A 20,887-nucleotide genomic window follows, 5' to 3' on the forward strand; every position below is an offset into this window, starting at 1 on the left:
TGGAACCACCTCCCTACAAAGTGTTCAAAGACGTGGCTTGGGAGAGGGACATCTGAGTTTCTCCCCATAAGTTTGCAATCCTTGCAATAGTGCACCGATAGTTGGAAATTTAGGTGAAGATTAGCATGCCAGTACTTTATGGGGTGTGGCAAAATCATTGATGCCATGATCCAGACAGTTTCAACCTAAACTTGCTCAAATTTGTTTCAAACCAACAGCAACCATGCACTTATTATTTAAAGATGACCTATTTTCTGAGTTTTTGTACATGCCATTGAGCATGGAATTGATGCAAGGCAGTCAAGTTACAATGTTATTCTTGGTCACAGACAGAAGGTGTTATTTTCTGATTCAGTGCTCCTTGGTAATCCTCATTCCACCAATACAATAACGTGGCAAAAGGGTCATTGTGTGCATAAAAAAGTTAACTCAGATTTTCTTATAATTAATTCCTCTCATGAAGTGTATTTTTGAACAAATCCCAAATTGAGTATTTTTGTTTCTGCTCTATTTACCTTGGTTAGTTACGGAATTTGTTAATTTACGACACTTTTCGAGAGCGGGATACAAATCCATCTGAATGCCACACTAAGACAAGAACCTTATTCTGATTAAACAAATTGCATATATGGTTACCACTACCTGGAAGAAAATGGAGACTTGGGTTTTTGATATTAAGGACACCACAATTAATGAGACTTAATTAATATGTCGCATATTTGGCCTTTTACAAACTCAATTTTGAACCGTGAGGGTGAAAATAAGACTGCATGGACTAGCGTGTTTTTGTGTGCGGTGGGTGTGTGTTTGTGCGTGTCTGTGCCATGTGCGGTTACTGGAGGTCACGCGTGGTTAATGTACTTGAGCAAGGTTTAGCCCCACGGCACTAGCTATGTTTTTACCTTGAAAAGCATTCTGGAAATGCTACCTCAGGGTACACCTATAGCCTGTGACCTCTGAACCCAAATAGTATAGTGACCCCATGATGCCTTACTGACCACTTTCATAAAAACAAAACGCTTGCGTTTGCATGATGTATGTGTTTGTGTGTTTTGTGTGGACAGACGGCATCAGTATGACATCAGGACATGACTCCTGTGCGTGACATCAGCAACCACACAACACATACACACAAACACGCATTTAAAGTGAGTGATACGGGCCTCATGTGTTATGACCTCGCTGCCATCCATTGGTGCCCTTCACTCCAAAACCATAGACACTCGCACGGACACACATTCATGGACACTTGCATTCACAGGTCAGAAATAGCAACAAATGTGCACACAGACACACACGAACACATGACTATGCCACACATCCCTAAGCACACAGAAAAGATCTCACACATCCATATACATGCATTTGTGCACAAACAACCAGAAAGGCAATTCATTGACACACACATGCTAGCATGGAAAGACACAGGGTTCTGCACACAGTCACTAAGACATACAACATTCTCATTTTTTTTTCATTTTGTTGTAAGTTGATTTTTAAGTTAATATTAAGATAGAAAAATAGCTAAATTATTTATTTTCAAAATGACTGATGACATCAGAAGTACAGTGTGATTATAGATACATAAATGTATAAACATTTATATCCTCAAACCTCCTGTGTGGATTTTGCGTGTTCTCCCCGTGCTTGCATGGGTTTCCTCCGGGCACTCCGGTTTCCTCCCACATTCCAAAAACATGCATGTCAGTTTAATTGTCCAGTCCAAATTGTCCCTAGGTGTGAATGAGCGAGCGAATTATCTGTCCCTGTGTGCCCTGCTACTGGCTGGCAACCAGTTCAGGGGGTGTCCCTTGCCCACTGCCCGAGGATGGCTGGGATTGGCTCCAGCACCCCTGCGACCCTATTGAGGATAAGCGGTGCAGATATTCATCCATCCATTATCTGTTCCGCTTATCCTCAGTAGGGTTGCGGGGGGCACTGGAGCCCATCCCAGGTAAGAATGAGTAGTAGTAAAAGTTACAGTCCGTTGTTATTACAGTGCTTCCCTTGTTATTTTTCAGATTAAGTCATGGATAGGTCAGTTCTCTCCCACGACACAATTTTGACATTTCGAAATGCGGTGGCGGTTTTGAATGCCTGCTCCTGATTCGTGAATCAATATAAAGGACCCTATACTGTTGCCCACTTGAATATGCCATAATCACTACATAAGGTTGTTTATGGTAAATGGTTGCATTTACATAGTGCTTTACCAGTCAATGAGGACCTCTAAAGCGCTTTACAATACACTTCGAACTTTACCCATTCACACACACACTCGCACACCGATAGCAAAGTCAGCCATGCAAGGCGCCTACCTGCGAATCGGATGCATTAGGGGTTAAGTGTCTTGCCCAAGGACACGTCGACATTTTTAACTCAGAGGAGACGGAAATCGACCCTGAGACCCACGACGACCGCTCTACCTCCTGAGCCACTACCGCCTCACAGTATATACAGGTTTATATATATATATATATATATATATATATATATATATATATATATATATATATATATATATATATATATATATATATATATATATATATATATATACTCTTTATACAGTATTATGGGAGACATAGCTAAACATAGATATCCATGCTTTAAGTATACCAATGTTTTGCCACACAATCGATCAAGAGTAGAGGTGAAAGAGTACTGTTTTTTTAGTCAAACTCATGTTACAATCAGACGATGTCAAAAATTATTTCTTGACATAAATGAGTGGTAGCAATGGCAGGTATCTGTAACAGATTAATACGGAAAAAAAAGTCTTTCTTACCAGTAGTTGGCAGTATATTTGGGCTGTTTGTAACATAGACGTCAAAATTGAATCAAGAAACTTGTTCACAATTAATGGTCATCGTGTTCATTAAATTGTCATTTCAAGATTCCTTGCTTCTTTATTTTTCTTATTTTTTACATGAACTTCCTTGTTGCAAGGCAAATCTAGTTACAGGACCGAACTTACCTTTAAGCTTCTTTCCTAACGAAACCCATTAACACCCCAAAAGAAGAAGAAAGAGGTTCAGTGGTAAATTATATTTTTGCAAGTTTTGTTGACAGAGCAGGTATATTTTTCAGATTTTCGTGTAATAACGTAATCTACGTTTCACAATTTAATTCTTAAACTATGCCTTTTGTCCGTACAGCGATAGAAAGATTAAAGTAAATTTAGAATGTTCTCCTCTTCCTTTTAAAAATTTTCTGTATAAATGGACCCAGTTCCTCAGTGAACAGGTGGCCCCTAGGATTTTGCAGACCTTTTTATAGATCATTGTGCCCCAAAATACCTTGATGTCTTATGCATATTTTACAAACCACCTAAAGAAAAGTCACTGAGTTTTAAGTTGTTGCATTAATTTTGTCGCAGGGGAAGTGAAAATCGTATAAATGCGATGATGAACTGTCGTGCCTGGGTCAGACTGCATTTAAAGGCATCTTATGGCCGGCCTGACGCTATCAGTGTTTACACTTATGTTTGTGGCTAGCTGCTAGGACGAGAGACTTGTGCTATGTCATACATTGACTCATTATACAGCCGTTTGGAAGTGACCTTAAATACCGAGTGAATATGATTTAAGAGTGGTGTTTTGTTGGATAGAAGTCAGGGGAACACGAGTCAAGTGAGACACAGGTAGCCAAAATGTTCCATTACAAATTGAATGTGAGATTTTGTTGTATCGTTTAAGTTGTGGACATAAACGTTCAAACGTTCAAAACTTTTGGAAAATAAAAAGGACAAGCAGAATATACAAGGAGCTAACTTATTTTTTTTCATCTTCAAAGTGCTTACCATCTTTCTTTTTTCATTGACAGTCGCCATGTCGGAAATGGGTGGGATAGAATTACCATAAAAAGACAATAGCAAAAAGCTACTGCCATCATCTGGTGAGATTATAATTCACTTTTTTTACAAATTGATTTTATACTGCGGTCAACATTACTGGAGGGCCACATACAATTTATTTTCACGGGCCGCAAAAGGCCCGGCACCGAACTTTGGACATGACGGTCCTACGATTGTGCTCAAGTTCACATTATAACATGAACTTGATCACAATTTTATCTGAGTAATGTGAAATTTGTAAATGAACATAAGTGTAGCTTTAAAAACTGAGTGTCACTACATATGCAGCCCAATTTGCATTTTTGGGCCAGAATTTTGCGTAAAATGTGCCAAGCGCGATTCGATTTTGCGGTTTCTATTAGCCCTGGGCCTTCACTTTCACACCTGTGAGGGGAGGAGATGGGGATAGATAGATAGATAGATAGATAGATAGATAGATAGATAGATAGATAGATAGATAGATAGATAGATAGATAGATAGATAGATAGATAGATAGATAGAATGCTGGATGGATGAGGGATTGCTGGATGGATAGTTTATAGGTGCTGCAGAGTGGACCCCCCCTCTCCCCGCCCGCAGGAAGCATCAGCTGTTCGATGGTGGAAAGAAGGAGGCTTGCGTGCGCGTGGCGGCTCCAAAAAATGGGTGAGGCTGGAATAATGAGACCTCCCTCAAGGCCGCTATGACCCACTGACGTGTCTCGGAAGCCCGGTGTGGGTGGGTGGGCCGGCTATTGTACCGGAGGGGCACTGGTTAAAAAAATGTCTGCATTTTCTTCTCCTCCAGCAGGTCATCGCGCGCGCGCACGAGAAGCCCATCTCTTTGGCCTCGTGCGCGCGCCCGAGGCCTCTGCGTCGAAGCCCGCGAAAAACGGCAAAATGTCACGTTCAGAGCGACGCCGCAGACGCACCTCGTTCGCGCACACGCGTGGGACTATCAATCACGTGACGGCGGCTCGTCTTCATCCCTTTTGAATGTACACGCACGCGCCCGCGCACCCACGGAGGCCGCACGAGGAGGAAGAGGAACAAGATGAAGAAAAAAATGTCAGCTTACGCTCCGCAGTTCCGCCGTACGATCCTTCATGGCTGCTCGACGACCACGTACGCGGCTTGTCCGAGGTTCTTCTCGTAGATGGACAGTATTCTGCGGCTCGTCCGAGAGGAAGGGAGTGGGGGTGCTCTGTCGTCCTTTTCCCGCCGCAAAATCCTACCCTAGCAATAAGCGCTGATGAAGAGGGTAGCGAGAGGAAGAGAGAGAGAAATCTTAAATATTCCACTTGTTCTTGTTAGCGGCCTCCCTCGTGTGGTTTGGAACGCAGCTGCCCCCCAGGCGGTCCTCTTCCTCCTCGTCCTCCTCTTCCTCCTCGGTGCGGTCACAGTGTGGCCCGCAACGCAGCAGCGGGACGAGCGATTGGGGGAGGGGCGGCTAGGAGATGAGGAGGAGGAAAGCGAGCAAGCGAGAGAGGAAGAAGAGAAAGTGGTACTGATGCTGCAGAAAAAGAGGGGGAGGGGCGAGAGATGCGGTGGGGAGGCGCCCATTGCGCACGCGCTCAACCTCCCTCCCTTGTCGGGCGACAACGCTGCCCCCGCGCGGCGGCTTTAAGAACTTTTCAGGTGTGTCCATGCACGCACGATGCCTCGATTTACAAAAGGAATTCCCCTCAATTTTACTCACCAATTAAATACATTCACACTATTTTCATCCATACCTACACACAGTAACAAAGCACAATAATGCTTTTTTGTGTTTTTCTTTGTAGTATTAAAACTTCTGGGCCTGCACATCACCGACGACCTCTCCAGGCCTGTCAACAACAGGGGAAGGGAGAGCAGTGACCTTACTTATTGAGGGTTCTTAGGAGGAACAAAATGGAACAGAAGCTGCTGGTTACCTTCTACGAATCCACACTGAACACCGGATAACCGTGCACTCTGTAGCGCCAACCTTTCACGAACGCTCATGAATTTCTTCGGATCTCATTATGTCAAAAAACAATGCCTTTCACATTATTCTTTGGTTTGAACATCCAAGAAACTATATTAGTGTTGACCCTTGACATCATTAAACCGTGTCTGGTGGACACATCCAATACGGCCGACTGTTTACATTTGGGGATGCGCATTATGTCAGACAAAAACTACTAATACATAGCATGCGGGACCACAGTATGCTGGAAGCATGGCAGTGGAGAGGAGAAACATACTCGCCAGAAAATCATCGGCTGCTCTCGGCCTAGTCTAGAGGACGTCGCCGTCTCATAATACCGCAGCAGAGCCATTACCATCATAAAGGACTTCCCACCAACCCTACTACTTCTTTGACCTGTTGCCCACTGGTAGGTGTTACAGGTCCCTTAAATCAAGGACAAACAGACTCACAGACAGCTTCTTCCCCAGGGTCATCACCACACGAGACGAGTGCACAAAACTATGACGATTTTGTGACTTATTTTGTTGCTGCTTAATGTAATTGCAAAAAACTGTTAAAATATAAACTTTGTGACTTGTTTGGAGATATTTGTTGCTGCCAATTGTTATTACACTTTTTTTTCAGTGAACTGTTGTGACAGTGCATATTTTTTTAAAATTTTAATATTATAACTTAGGCCAGTTTTTAAGAACCAAGTTGTAAATATTTTTGCCTATTTATCTTGACAGACGAAAGCTTGACCAACTTGGGTGCCGAGATGCTTCACTTGTTTGGGTGTTTGGGCATTTGGGTTGGCCATGGTCCCAAAAAGAAATTGTGTGTGTTTTTTGCTACTTTTTCCCTTTTTTATTTTCTTTGATTTTGTGTATGTGTTTGTCTTGCTGTCGGTCACCCCTCTCGAGGGATATGATCAGGGTAGATAGATAGATAGATCTTGACAGATTTTTATCTTTTTTTAGGTCAAGGTCTATTTTGCATGTTCATTCTGCAGTGCCGTGTCTAAATTCCTTGCACAGAGTGTTTAACAACGTTTATCTCAATAACAATAAAGAGAATTTGATTCAATCAATTCAATAATTAAGTGAAAGGTATTTGGTCACTTAATCTACATCCGGGCAACCTGAGTAAGGTGGCGATACTGGACGGCGAAAGATTACCTCATTATTATCGCGATTAACATTCAAAATATGGTGATCAAAGATCTGGTTTGGCTGTCGTTAAATGTTCCAGGTTATGTTACGACAACAAATGTTTACTGATGTACACAGAAGACCCATACCTGTTAGAGAAAAGGATGTGATGTTGGGGTTTAAAAAAATGATCATTAGGCCTTGTTTCAGCTGGCCAACAGTGCACTACCATCGGCAAGCATTTTTGCATTAATTAGGTGCCTATCTCTGCCCTCCACACACCGGATAACCGTGCACTCTGTAGCGCCAACCTTTCACGAACGCTCATGAATTTCTTCGGATCTCATTATGTCAAAAAACAATGCCTTTCACATTATTCTTTGGTTTGAACATCCAAGAAACAATATTAGTGTTGACCCTTGACATCATTAAACCGTGTCTGGTGGACACATCCAATATGGCCGACTGTTTACATTTGGGGATGCGCATTATGTCAGACAAAAACTACTAATACATAATTGTAAATTATATTTGAAAACAAATGTATTCGACATGTTTATGGTAGTGTCGGAACAAATCTTGTTAAAAGATGATAAACATCAGATTATCTTTTATAGCATGTTGTTTTGACTAAAAGCATCTGAAAGACAGGGCTTTTCATACCTACAATGAACAAATAAAAACACCCCGGGATCTGTGAGTGGGAAAAAATAAAACAAGGAAAAATAAGAACCCTGGAAAAAGGACGCAATCCCCAGGGTGTTTTTAATAAAATTTACATTAGATGCAACTAACCCTGTTTTGAAATGTTGTAAAAATAAAAGTGTTGAAAACAATTCAGAAATGTAAATAAGCCTCATTAAGACAACATGCGTTAGTGTCTCACAAGTCAAGACCTCGAAGAAATTATTTTGTTTTGCTTTCTGCGTTTTGATCAGAATTTAATGGCATTGAAACTTTAAAATCGTAATCATATTGCCCATGTGACACCTGTCTACATTATTCCTGGCAGGCAAACAAATACACTTGTACTGTACAGTTGTGTGTAGTGTTTATAGTGATGTACATGAAATTAAAAACAAAATAATGTCAAGCTACCAATGTTAATTGAAAAATGTTCACAAAATAAAACACAGTCGCTCCCGTTTTTAATGCTTCATACATTATTCATTACGTAATATACAACAAAGTTCATAAAGATCATCAGTGATAATCAATATAATCCAAATGTGAAAGACAAATGTTTAGAGGATACCCTGACATGCATTAAAAAATGGACATTTATCAAACAGTTTTGTCAAACGTTACTGAAAAAACAGTAATGGTATCAGAATCATAAAAACCAAGGCAGCTTAGTACACAGAACTGTAAACGCAAGCTTAAACTAATGTCAATGGTTGAGTTGATATTCGAATTTTCGATTTTGTAAAACATTTCCAAAATAATATAATGGATAATGGCAAACCTTTCAATTAATTAATTTCCCACGTATTTTATGTTTTTTTTTTTTTTTTTGATTGTTCAAATTGAGTACGCCGTATAAATTTTTTTGTATGGGTATAAAAAAAAGATTTTTTGTTAGATCTCATCTTGTCCATTTTGGCTCTAATCCAGATCGTCTTGGCATCAGTGTGTAAATAACTAAGAAAGATGCTGAAAGAATTGTGTTATTTGGGAAATAAAATAAACGTGTTTACACAAATTACATTTTTTTGATTCTATGCAGTCCTTCTTGCTGTGAGTAAGTAGGTGCCGTGTTGTTTTTGTCAAGTCAAGTCATGTACATTTGCATAGCCTTTAATCACAAGAAGTCTCAAAGGGCTGCACAGACAATACAGAGACCTCATCAACATAAAATATAGGTACATCATTCATAAACTATAGAATAAGTGTGTTTTAAGCCTAGATTTTAACACTTCCACTGAAGTTGCAGATCGAATCTCAAAGGGCAGAGCATTCCATAGCACTGGAGCCCGACTGGAGAACGCTCTCGAACCTGCGGATCTCTTCTTGGCTCTTGGGATTACTAGTAGACCAGCTTTTTCAGAGCAAAGGCTCCAAGCAGGAAGATAGGGGGAAATTATTTATATAATATAGGCCCGGCATGTCTCTGAAGAGCAGGATGACGCTTTACACCAAAAACCAAGGGCGACCAGATGATAAAGGTGCTGTATCTGATTCAGATCAGGAAGCTTCCATTGAACCAGTAATTAATGCTTCATGTGGGGAGCAAACCTCTACCCCAAAAAGTGGTCTAGAGGGGGATGGGCACCACCAGGTTGTACTTGCCCAAGACACACCAGAGGAAGTGGTGGTCTGATGATTCTGTTGGTTATGGGACTCATGAACTACTAATTAGCTGCCACTGGGGTAGTACAGATAAATATATTAATTTGTTTTCTTTGATGAAGCTGTTTAAGATTCCACTACAAAAATAAACGGATCAAATAAAAGTAAAATATAGTCTAAATGTTGTTAAAAACAACAACAGCTAATGTGAACATAAGTAAATGAAGTGGTCTGTATTTACCTTTTAAAATTTTATTTTATGGACTACGAATTGCTCTGGATTATCAATTGCACTAGCTATGAAAATGCATAACTGGTAATTAAGGTGGGGAAAAACATACAAGTCGCACATGAAGTATAGCATTTTCAGGGGAAATTTATATGATAAAACCCAACACCCAAAACATACGTATTTGCTTTTATCGTTTAAGCATTTTTCGCTCAGGGAGTAATTTGGTATTGAATCGCCACTGCTGTTTTGTAGAAGTTGTTTTTAAAATGAAACACACTAACAGTGTATCAATAAAGCTTTTTAAAAAAATGGAACGCGTGACGTCATTACGCGAACCATCCTAAGGTACCGTAAAGGTTGTACAAAAAAAACTCTCTTTTTAGGGGGAGAGGGGGCGTGTTTGTGTATTGCGCATTTTAGAGGTGGGGGTTGGGTAATGGCGGATAGAGTGTGAAGCAAAGCTTCATTTATTTAACCGTTTGCTAGACGGAAATAAACACACGACATCAACTTTGTTTGAATAGTAAGAGTTTCTCAGCCGCTAGGAGGACACGCCTTGCATTTCTAGTGTAGCAGGACCCGCTCTGCTACCGGACTTTAAAATGGCGTCTACACATGTGGGCGAGAAAGACGCCGCGCATCCATTGGCTTTATTACGGTAGTCCCACAAGTAAGCAAAGGGGGAGGTGGCAACGCGGCGGCAGAGGGCACCAAACAAGCAAAGCACCCAGGCGGCCGCACTGAGCGAGCCGCCCCTCTCCGCACGCGACCCACCCTCACCACGGCCAGGCGGCGGCGTCGGCAACGGTGGCGGCGGAGAAGGCTTCCCTCGCCGCATTCAACATGAGCCGCTAGCATGAACGGGGCCGTGTACATTCCGTTCTTCCAGGGCCAGCTCGAGTCCGTCCTGGAGCAGGTGGTTCAGTTAGCCGTCCACGAGATCAGCTCGACGGTAGGCTCCAGCCTCAACGCATTGCTCCTCGAGGCCGCCGTCCAGGAGCAGGAAAACCGCCGGCTCAAGCTGCGCTTGCAGTCATGGGAGAGCGGGCACGGAGACGGGAGCGCCAAGGAGCAACAGGCGGCGGCGACTGGCGACCACGGCCCTAACGGAAGCACGACCGAATCCAAGCACCCGGTCGAGCCCCGCGCAGCCACTGGCGGACCCACCGACAGCCGCCGCCTGGAGCAGAGGGGCCGAGTCGTGGGTAGGAGAGCGACCGTCGTTACACAACAGCACGTCCCGCCGAGCCAGCATGTTACGTAATCCAGGGTGTTTACGTCACTGGGCTGATTGACAGGACGATGGCGGCCGTGGGTTATGAAGCCTCGCTTGTCCAAAAACTGGCGAAAGATCACGTGCCCGATGACACTAGGCGGGGGAATACAATGGGAACGTGGCAGGGGGCGGGGCTCGCGACACGATCATTGCAACATACAACATGTCAAAGGTTGGATAAGTGCAGTCTGGGTGGATTCTTGACAGCCTTTGAGTCCGACTGTCAAAACCAATTTGGGAATGGGGGCATTTATTATAAATTGAAGCACATACTTTTCAAGGTTTTACATAGTACAGTAATCCCTCTGTTATCGCGATTAATGGAGACCAGAAACCCCGAGCTCCCCCCTCAAACAGCGACGCCCCTTCATAAAGGTGCCCATGGATCAAACTTGCCGGTTGAGCCAGGTGTCAGTGATGAATAAGATACAAGATTCACGAATGCAATGGTTTCCCACGAGTTAAAGCTCCAGGTCATCCATTTTATGGGTAATGGATTGCGGACAGCTTCCACAAATAAAAAAGAATTAAGTCAGCAAGAGAGAAGCCCGGCCCGAATCCGAACATAATGAATGACATTTTAGGCTTGACTTGACCCAGATTTCGGCCTGGGCCAGGGCTTAAGATCTTACCTCTGTGGTAAACTACTGATGCCCTTACCGCCATGTTCCAAACAATATACTGCAATTTTAATCTGGGATACTTTTCAACTGATCAATCATTTCACTAATGTATACCGGTCAGTGTAAAAAGAGCCCAACGGGTATACACAAATGAACACAATAGCTCTTACTGTAATCTCAGTTTCATGTGTTTATAGTCCGGTGCGCCTTATGTACCAAAAATAAATTACATATTTTTGGGGTTGCACCTTACTATCTGGTGCATCTTATAGTGCGGAAAATATGGTACACAATGCAATTTCAAACGCCCAAATAAAATTTTGCCGGATTCCGCCATAATAAAATCATGTAACAGGGTGTTGCATTTTCTCTGGTCCCATTATCTCTAAAGCACAAACGGGTAAGATTGAACTATTTCAAGTTACTTCACTGTCAATATTGCTCGCATCGCCAACGTTTAAATTGCACTGCGAGTTGTTACACTGTCACATTTTTGGAGCATCTCAATTGTCACGAAGGCACGTTAAGTGTGTGAATTATAAACCATTTAATACAGGGATAAACAAAATATCTCATTGTGAACTCCAGAAACGCAACGGTAGTGGTGTGTGAGAGGAGCATCCCAGTAGACTTCATATCAAACTATTGAATACGCTTTGGGACGACACAGTCACAATCGTATTACGTGGGGAACAAATAGTCAATTTGAACCCATATAATCAGATTTAAAACAAAAAGCACAAAGGGGAAACATTAGTGATAAATGAGCGGCAAAGAGAGCTTGTGTCATTCTCATGACATTGACACTGTACGTGATCCAGCCAGGTGATCACTTTTTCAATGAACAATTGATCTATCCCTCAAAAACAGTCCAACTTTTTCTGGAAGCAAAGTAGAATTGGCATTAGTTTTACTTTGTCCTCGCATCTGGAAATATTAAAGTGCTAATTTTAAAAATGATTCCATAAAGTGGTAGCCAATTGTCATGCTTGAACTGAATTGTTTTCTTTCTCCAGTTTTATTTGGTGAAGCTAATATAAATAAAGAGGAACATTGGAAATACATTCAGAACAAAGAGATAAACTAAGTATTTAACTTTTCTAGTCTCACATTTCAAGGACAAAAATGTCTGCCTTGCTGGATGTATGACTGAGACACAGATAGGGCAACTGAGCCAAAATTCTGCACACTTGGCATGCTATCTGCTGACCGAAGTCATTGCAGATGATAGCCCCTGTGTGAGGCATGCTTTTCCCTTGTGCATTCAAAAGCCCAGCAAGTATTTCATCATTTAGGTCTTTGAACAGCTCAAATAAGGAGGAGGTTGGGTACATGCAGAAAATTGTCGGACTAAGATCAGAATTCGGATTTTTTTCTAAATGAATCGTTTACATGATTAGTGACAAATAAACCACCTCGTATTTGCGTTTCAGCATTAACCTTTTGACAATAAACAAAAAAATTATTTCATAAATATTAGTCACCTCAATCAAAAAAGTATCATGCTTGTTTACTCCATGCATGTTGCTTGCTAGAAGAATGGACTTATATATATATATATATATAAATATATATATATATATATATATATATATGGATGAACACGAGACAGAAAAATGGAAATATCCTGTTGAAATGCACTAATACACATGAAATTTGTTCAGCAAGTAAGCCAGAGTTAGATTATGTATTTTGTTTCTGTATTCCAAGTCGACAGTTCTTCTGTGGAACCAACAAACAAAACCAATATCCTGGATGAAAGAAACGCAGTAATGCGTAAAACTAGTTTCCATCAGTTGAATACTTCTACTAACCCAACAATTTCAATTGGACTTTTTGCATTTGGATTACCAGGGCGGCAGTAGCTCAGGAGGTTTTAGGATTAAGGGATCCCAGTTCGAATCCCGGCTTGTCCGTGTTACATGCCGAAGGGTCCTTGGGTAAGACACTGAACCCCCAATACCCCCGATAAGCAGGTTAGCGCCTTACATGGCTGCACAGATCACGGCCGCTATTGGGAAATGTGAAGCACAATGTAAAGCGCTTTGGGAAGTCATAGACTTGAAAAGCGCTATATAAATGCAGATCATTTCATTTCATTAAGACCACAAATGCATTTTGGTGGTCATTTTGCTTAGCTTTACACAACCCAAATACCGGCAATAGTCCAATTTCAACGGCATGCAAACGTAACCATCGTTTCACTGTAGATTTAATTTGCTAGATAATACATTTAAATCATGGGAAACAATTGTTTTAGTGCCATTTGATATTTTATGTATGTGAAGACAAGAAAAATCCATTCATATATATTTTTTATTTTAAATTGTGGTCACTCAGAACAGCTGAAGTGCGCAATGGAGCGTGTCCTGAATTCGGCTTTGTGCCAACTTAAGAAGATGGTGGAAGCTTCCTTTGACGACCTCCTCCTGGAAATTACGCAGAAAGAGTGTGAAAGGCAGACGCTGCAGGCCCAGCTGGACCGCCAATGTTCCCGAGCGCTCATGGAGGCCCAAGACTATCCGAGGTCATTGGCTGACCTGGAGGACACCACTGAAGAACCCCTTCAGAAGCCAGCCAAGAAGGAGGAAGTCATCAGCGGCGACCAATTGCACGCATCAGAAAACAAGGCAGATAAGGTGGATTTGGGACAGGAGTGGTGCGAAGACTTATGGAACCCGAAAGTGATGGCAGAAGAAAGCAGGGTCTGGGGTGGGGGTTGTTCAAGTGAAGCTCCCACACCGCCGCCGCCTCCTCTTCCAGTTATGCCCCTGACCCTGGACTCGCCTCCTATGCGGGATCCCCATTGGATGCCTCTAGAGGACATGGACGTCCTCTCCCCTGACCACAATGCCCCACCCCCACCTGAACCTGCATTGAGCCCTTCAGGTGAGTCTACATACGTTATACCGGGATATGTAATTACAGGATCGTATCATTTGTTTACCTCTGATTGTTTAGGACAGAAACATGGGCAATTGCAAACAACTTTGCCTATTTGCAGTCTAATTGATTTTAAGACTTCTTGTAGGAATGACAAGGTAAAAGAATTGATCACAAACTGATGACAAAGTGAAGTTGAATAAATGAACAGTATACATGTCACAATGCCAAATTTTCCTTCACGACTTCGCTCATCCTTCTCCAGTGGAGAGGCCTGACAACCGAGTTTGGTGATGCGTGGCAGACTCGCACGTGCACGGAGAGCTCTGACAATGTAACAGAAAAATGCTCAACTTTGCAAGTATTAATCTAATTATCAATCACTAAAAGATGAGCGAATGCAATCAATTATTTTGATCTAGATTTTATTACTGTGCAGCTTATCTGAAGTTTTTTCATTTATCAATATTCCTTTTTCTATACTTTTCGGTGTGGGAAATCTGAACCTGTGTTAAACAACCATTTATTATTTTGCTAAACATGAATATCATGTTTAATCCTTCATTTTACTGATTATAAAATGTTGATCAACAAATTCTTTATAAAATACTAATTGTTTTTCACCAATTATCAATAATTGTACACCTATGTAGTTCCACAAATTCTCACACTTGTGATCTAAGATGGGCAAAAGTTGTGGCATGAGGTTGATGGATACTCGGCCTTATTTCGCTACAGCACTTTTTCAGTTATAAACTACAAATAAATTGTATATTCACACAATTTTAAGGAGCATGATGTATTGTTGTATTCTATAAAACCATTTGTCTTTATTAATGGGGAAAATAATGGTCATTGTGTGTCCGTGCGTGCACTTGCACGAACCACAGTTGATTAATAAGTACCAATGCATTGAAGATTGTTCCGACTAGAGATGGGCAATATCACAAAAAAATCCTGTCATGGTTTTTAAATCTTTTAAGTCTTTAACCCTAATCTCGTTGGCTACAACGTTTAACTACGTTGTTATCAATGACAATAAAGACTACTCAATTTAAGATAAAATCACAAAATTGATATTTATCACAAATTATTTTATTACTAGCTCATTATTGACCATTTCCTATCGTGTTGCACTAACGGCTCAATAACAAAAAGGCAACTATTGCCTCCGGCCAGGTTTTAATTTGTATAGCCTAATCATGCAAATTTGTATTAAAAGCACATTTAGTTTTCTTATATCCACCAAATTGGATTTAAAGCACACTATTTCTACTCACTGCAGTTTAGCAGACACTGTCTTCAATCTACCATGGGGGCACCTTTTATATGCCAAACCCCTCTTAAAAGGTGGCCATGTTTGTGCTACATTTCAAATGCTCAATAAGAAAATGAAAGCATTTTCCTCTGTTTTCTAAAAACAGCCTGTGACAAATGAAATAATGTATGTTTTTTTAAAATGACAATCCTGTTCTTGTCTCAGGGAGACGCCTCTTGTAATTTGGATATGCCAAATCAGTCACTTACAAATCTGATATGACATTGGGTGCAAAAAAACAATCTTTATGTAATTAGAGAGCAAGTTTAATACATGGCTTTTCTTCAGATTTCTTAGTCACAACAGTAGCATTTTGTGTGTGGGCTAACTGTGGGTTACTTTTCCTGAACAGGAAATTGGGGCATTCGCTCATCAGCCTCCATGTTGCAGCGCCTGCTGACAGCATCACAGCTCCCAGAAGACCAAGCGGGAACTGCCCACAAGAAGCGGCAGGAGGTCGGGGGTACACCCGCCGGGCAGGGCGCCAAGCAGCAGCAGGATTATATGGAGGATGAGGAGGACCATGAAGAAGATGAAGACGAAGAAGATGAGCAGGAGAAGAAGGGGAGGAAGGTACTGATTTTATGACTTTGGTCAGATGCACTTAACAGATAAAGGCATGATGATATTTAAGCAAAATTTCATGTACTGTATTTTTTGGACTATAAAGGGCACCCAATAAAATCGGAATAAGCCAGAAATTTGAACGTGCACTTTATAATCTGGTGCACCATATATGTGGACAAAATTAGGGATGCTTTACTATATTTGTGCAATTATTGATCAGTCAACATGCGGCAAAGTGTTTCTTTATATATTTCAGGCCGACCAAATTAGTTCCCACAATGCCTTTCTCTTCATTTGGTTAAGAATGACCACATTACTTACCACAATGCTCTTCATTCAGTTTAGTATCTTATGCGCTTCATAAAGACTTTGCAAGACGGCGAAACAATATATTTTCGGCAATATATTCACGAGCCACCCCAATAATAAAAGATATGGTACCACGACTGGGGGGGTTTCAATAGTTTTTTTTTTTTTTTGTCGACGTGGTCTTCAATTTGATTTCAAAAGGCTTAAAAAGTCTTAAATTTAATCTCCCTTAAGCTGTTTGAACCCTGAATTCGGTACTTTATTTTTGTGCAACTCCAGCCTTTACTGTTGTTTTTAACTCGATGTGCCTTATTTATGAAAAAATGTCACGTAAGACTCTTTTTGGGCTGCACTTTATATTGCGGAAAGTACGGTAGTTTTCAAATGTAATTGACCATCATGAGCTACACAGCTGAAAGGTTTTTCCTGATCTTGTGCAAAATAGAATCGCCGAAGGTGTAAGGAAGGCCTTTTTAACAAATGTACATGTATTTTTCACTTTGTGTGTGCACGCAGAAAAAGCGACGCAAGGTTTGGTCCGAGTGCGAAGATTGTGGCCGCAGGTTCAGTCGTGTGCTGCAGCTCAGAGCTCATCGGCAGACTCACGTCGCTGCTGCCGCTGCTGTCGGCGTCTCGCCATCCGCCTGTTCCCAATGCGGCAAGACGTTCTCCTCAGCCGCCCGCCTCCGTAGCCACATGGAGGCAAAACACTAGTCGTGAGCCCCTGCTACAACCCAGAAATCCGATAGCGTTCATTGGTACCGTATTAGTGGTCGGCAACCTTTTCAGTACCACGGACCGGTTCATTGTCTGAAAATATTTTCACGGCCTGACAGAGGGGCAAAATTAAATGTGTGTGTACGTCCTTTAAAATCATAATAATGATAAGAATTATAACATTTATTATAATAACAACATTAACGATGAGCAAAAATCCACTGTGCTGGAACATTTAGATGTGCTTCTAATGTCGCACCAAAATCTCATTCATTCCTTTTCCAATCTTCTGATCCTAATGAGGGTTGCGGCATGCTCGGCCCGTCACAGCTATGTTTTTAGAATGTAGGAGGCCATGGGGTCACGGGGAGAACATGAAACCCCAACACAAGGAGGCCGGTAACTGCAATTGATCCCGGGACCTCTGAACTGTGAGGCAGATGTGCTAACAGCAGCACACTCTGGTCGCCATTGTCACGTTTAACACAAAACGTCACGTTGAATTAATTTTAAAATACAAAATCACCAAATGAACCGACCGCACGAAAAACTTGTTGGTATTATTTGGTCTTTTTGCCGTGTTCTTGACTTAGGTTTGTTAACATGATGTAGTAAGCTGCAGTTGGCCAATATTCACGCTGACTGTCTATAAGCGCAAAAGTCACTGCATCTTTGACAGGCGGGAACCTTTGTTTCCAATGTCACAGTTGTACTGCTGGACAGGCAATTGCGCCGGCCTGTGCGAACCACACTGATTTTAATTCAAACGTACCACCTCAAAGCCCCAGTTCAAGTTCCGTTTGAAACATAGCCGTGCAAAGCATTATGTAAAAAAATAATGGGACTTAGTTTTCTTTCTCTGCGTCCCAGTTGTTGCTGACCCCTGCACCATACACAAGTCCATATACGCAAACTATCACCACTCTGATACATGAAAGGTGCCAAAGTGGGGATCTATAAACAGCCCTCACTACCGTTTACTTTTTATTTTACCTCCCACACCCAATTGAAGCATATGACTCTAAAACACATCAATATGTCAAAAGAGACATTAGGGAAATGTTTTTTGAGATGTGAATGTTTTGACTTTTTAGTCACGCGCATAGACCAGAAAGAACTTGTATCATAACTTGAGCATTTGCAAGTCAGGAAGTATGAAAGATTTACAACGCAGGGACTATGTTAACGCATAAGCAACTACTTTGAAAGGTTGATTTAAAAAAAAAAAAAAAAAAAGTCAAGGTGGTGTGAATGCATATTATTTTCCTTTTGTTTTCTGCTGATGCATCACACGGTTAAGGCGGACAAAGACATCTTACTGATGGGTTGCCGAGGAGCTCGGCTCACTGGGCGTCGTATTTGGGACATTCCGGTTGTCTGGCCGTCTCAGGATTGTTGTCTTGTTTTTCCTCCTCATTGACTTGTACACATTTCCCGTGTCTCAACGTTCCACCTCTCACATCCACATACCTCATTCTCAAGTTATCCTCACCTGCTCTGTAAATGCATACATTTGTTACCTCATCTGACTGGTCGCCACTCGTTTGTATGCCTGGAGATCTATTTTGAAGCAACAGTGGATTTTTTCCTAAAGTATGTGAAGCTCTGATCAAACAAACTTCTGATGACCACTCAGCAATGTGAATTTTTTTTTTTTTTTTTTTTTTTTTAAATAATTACTTTTCTTCTCTCGAACCTTTACAGATACACCAGGTGGTCAATGGGTGGATATCACAATGACTAAAAAGTCATTGATCGAAACCAATGCCCCATTTTCATGGAAATGCAGGCAAACTGTGTGTGTGTGTGTGTGTGTGTGTGTGTTTGTGCGCGTGCGTGCGTGTGTGTTTTCTATAAATACTAAAGGCGAACTTGGAATCCCCAGAAATATTTTTTACAATATGGTGTATGCAACCCACCAGCCTTATTACAGCTTTCTGAGTAATAGTTTTTTCGTGGCTTATGATTGGAGCAGGAAAATCAAAGTGTGCGCAAAATGACATAGATGATTAAAGCTCACAACCAATCATGATTTCCCCTATTTTATTTGCAGATTATTTATGATTGGTTGGCTCCTGGGGAAACAATGTCACGTTATTATTCGACCGCAAGCGTCGAGTTTGTTATTATGTAAAATGAGCAGAAAAAAAGATTGTCGCTTGATGTAATTTACACAATTTCAATGTTACCATTTTCAGTATGCTGTTCTTACACCAGTGGTAGTGCAACATGTATTTTTAAACATCCTCATATTGTGCGCACCAACCAATCATGGAAAATTTGCTGACTGAGCAGGACTACTTATAGGGACACTGTGTAATATTTGACCACTTGCTGCTACTGATAAGTGCAACCACAAACGAGTGCAGCAAAGCACAAGGAAGAAAATAAACTATGTAGACTCAATGTGACCAAACCGCACCATCTTTTATTTGGCCAGCTTTTCACAGGATTTTTGGTTTTGGGAGGTACCTAAAAGATGGCAAACAATCTTGTAAGCTCCCATTAGGTGAGCCTCATTCTATGTAAAATACAAATGTTCATTTTTGTTTTAATGAATATTTTTTTTTTTAAATCATAAGTGGCGCTAAACAATACACAATGTCCCTTTTAAGGAAAGAGCCCAAATGGAGCAATCTTGCTTCTTGGATTGGCAGGTTCTAATGAATGACAAACGGGCAACATCAAGCATATGGTGTACAGTTTTAGTTTAGAGTGCATAATTCATTTATTGTAGTTATTTTCATATGTAGGGTTGTATACATGTGACCTCAGTAGACCTGCTTTTAAGTTGTTCTTGTTAAAAGTTTATCTTCAGTATATTTCTCTCTATGTTTATTTGCAAGAACAAATATTTGAAGCCGTCTCACCTGATTCAATGGAACATGTTTCCATGTCGGTGGGCCTTAACAAAAACCTTGTGTTTGGGGTTGCAGATACACTGCAGTGTATTCCCATAATTATTTTTTCCGATTTTTTTTTTTTTTCCCGAGTCGATGTTTTGAGATCATGCCAAGATGTAGAAGCTGTTTCTAAAGGGACACACTTGTTATTTAAACATCCATTCACCTCACATACTGTGACAGTTCCACCCACCCCCTTATCTCATTATTCAGTGGAGGCACATGCGAAATGCATGGAGGACACAATTATTACCCTCCTAACAACTATACATGCGTAGGGGTGGAAATGAAAGAGGGATTTTTGCTACAGTAGAGGACAGTACAAAGAATCTTATAACCTGCCTTCGTCCAGCTGGTTCACTTGTTTAACCCTCACGTTGTGTTAGGAATTGGCACACCACTAACCATTGTTAACGTGTCAATTTGGACCCAGCGCCTAACTCAGTCCTGATCTCTAAAAAGAAAGCAATATCACTCAGTATAGGTAATACAACATCCTAACATACATATGAATCCGTAATAATATATTCCAATTGTAATTTTATTTTATGGCCCCTGAGACACATCAGTTATTATATTTTTGAACTTTGAAACAGGTCACTGGATACCCTAACACAAAATAAGTGTTAAATCTGAAATTGTTCAGACAGTGGTCACATTTTTATTTTTTGGGGGAAATTGTGCTCAGCATGTTCCTTCAATTACCCTAAAATGAATTGTCTTGGCATATTTACTATCGTTTTTGCTTCTCTTGGATTTTGTCATTTGCTGTCGTCAGCTGACATTGTTGCGAAAGAGGTTGTCATTCTGGTCTAAGCATGGCATTCAAAGTATGTGAGTTGCATATTGCC

The 20,887-nt window shown here is 41.1% G+C and overlaps 2 protein-coding genes and 1 long non-coding RNA gene across 4 annotated transcripts in view; 2 read left to right on the forward strand and 1 right to left on the reverse strand.

The window, feature by feature from the left end:
- stx1b (syntaxin 1B) overlaps positions 1-5,353 on the reverse strand; it is a 29,210-nt gene extending 23,857 nt beyond the window's left edge. Inside the window, exon 1 of the mRNA XM_088341284.1 lies at positions 4,914-5,353. Coding sequence (XP_088197410.1) covers positions 4,914-4,943 — 30 coding nt within the window. The 5' untranslated portion in view covers positions 4,944-5,353. The remainder of the gene's footprint in view (positions 1-4,913) is intronic.
- LOC148374827 (uncharacterized) lies at positions 1,156-6,417 on the forward strand. Of its 2 annotated transcripts, none has more exons than XR_015851064.1 (2): positions 1,156-1,261; positions 5,620-6,417. It is a non-coding gene; the product is annotated as an uncharacterized LOC148374827 (long non-coding RNA). The 2 variants fall into 2 exon arrangements; XR_015851065.1 differs by lacking the exon at positions 1,156-1,261 and adding an exon at positions 4,267-5,473.
- A 3,541-nt stretch (positions 6,418-9,958) lies between these two features.
- Positions 9,959-20,336, forward strand: LOC148374828 (uncharacterized). The gene is made up of 4 exons (XM_088341307.1): positions 9,959-10,645; positions 13,680-14,228; positions 15,893-16,113; positions 16,933-20,336. The coding sequence occupies exons 1-4, from the start codon at positions 10,297-10,299 to the stop codon at positions 17,128-17,130; spliced, it is 1,317 nt and encodes a 438-aa protein (XP_088197433.1). The 5' UTR covers positions 9,959-10,296; the 3' UTR covers positions 17,131-20,336.
- Positions 20,337-20,887: the final 551 nt, after the last annotated feature.

This window comes from Urocampus carinirostris, chromosome 1 (assembly GCF_059441175.1).
Source record: "Urocampus carinirostris isolate Australia breed hairy pipefish chromosome 1, RoL_Ucar_1.0, whole genome shotgun sequence".
NCBI lineage: Eukaryota > Metazoa > Chordata > Actinopteri > Syngnathiformes > Syngnathidae > Urocampus > Urocampus carinirostris.

Coding starts and splice junctions, on each gene's coding strand:
- LOC148374828 (XM_088341307.1), top strand. CDS start 10,297: ATGAACGGGGCCGTGTACATTCCGTTCTTCCAGGGCCAGCTCGAGTCC. Junction 14,229..15,892: donor ACCTGCATTGAGCCCTTCAG/GTGAGTCTACAT, acceptor TTTCCTGAACAG/GAAATTGGGGCATTCGCTCA. Junction 16,114..16,932: donor AGGAGAAGAAGGGGAGGAAG/GTACTGATTTTA, acceptor GTGTGCACGCAG/AAAAAGCGACGCAAGGTTTG.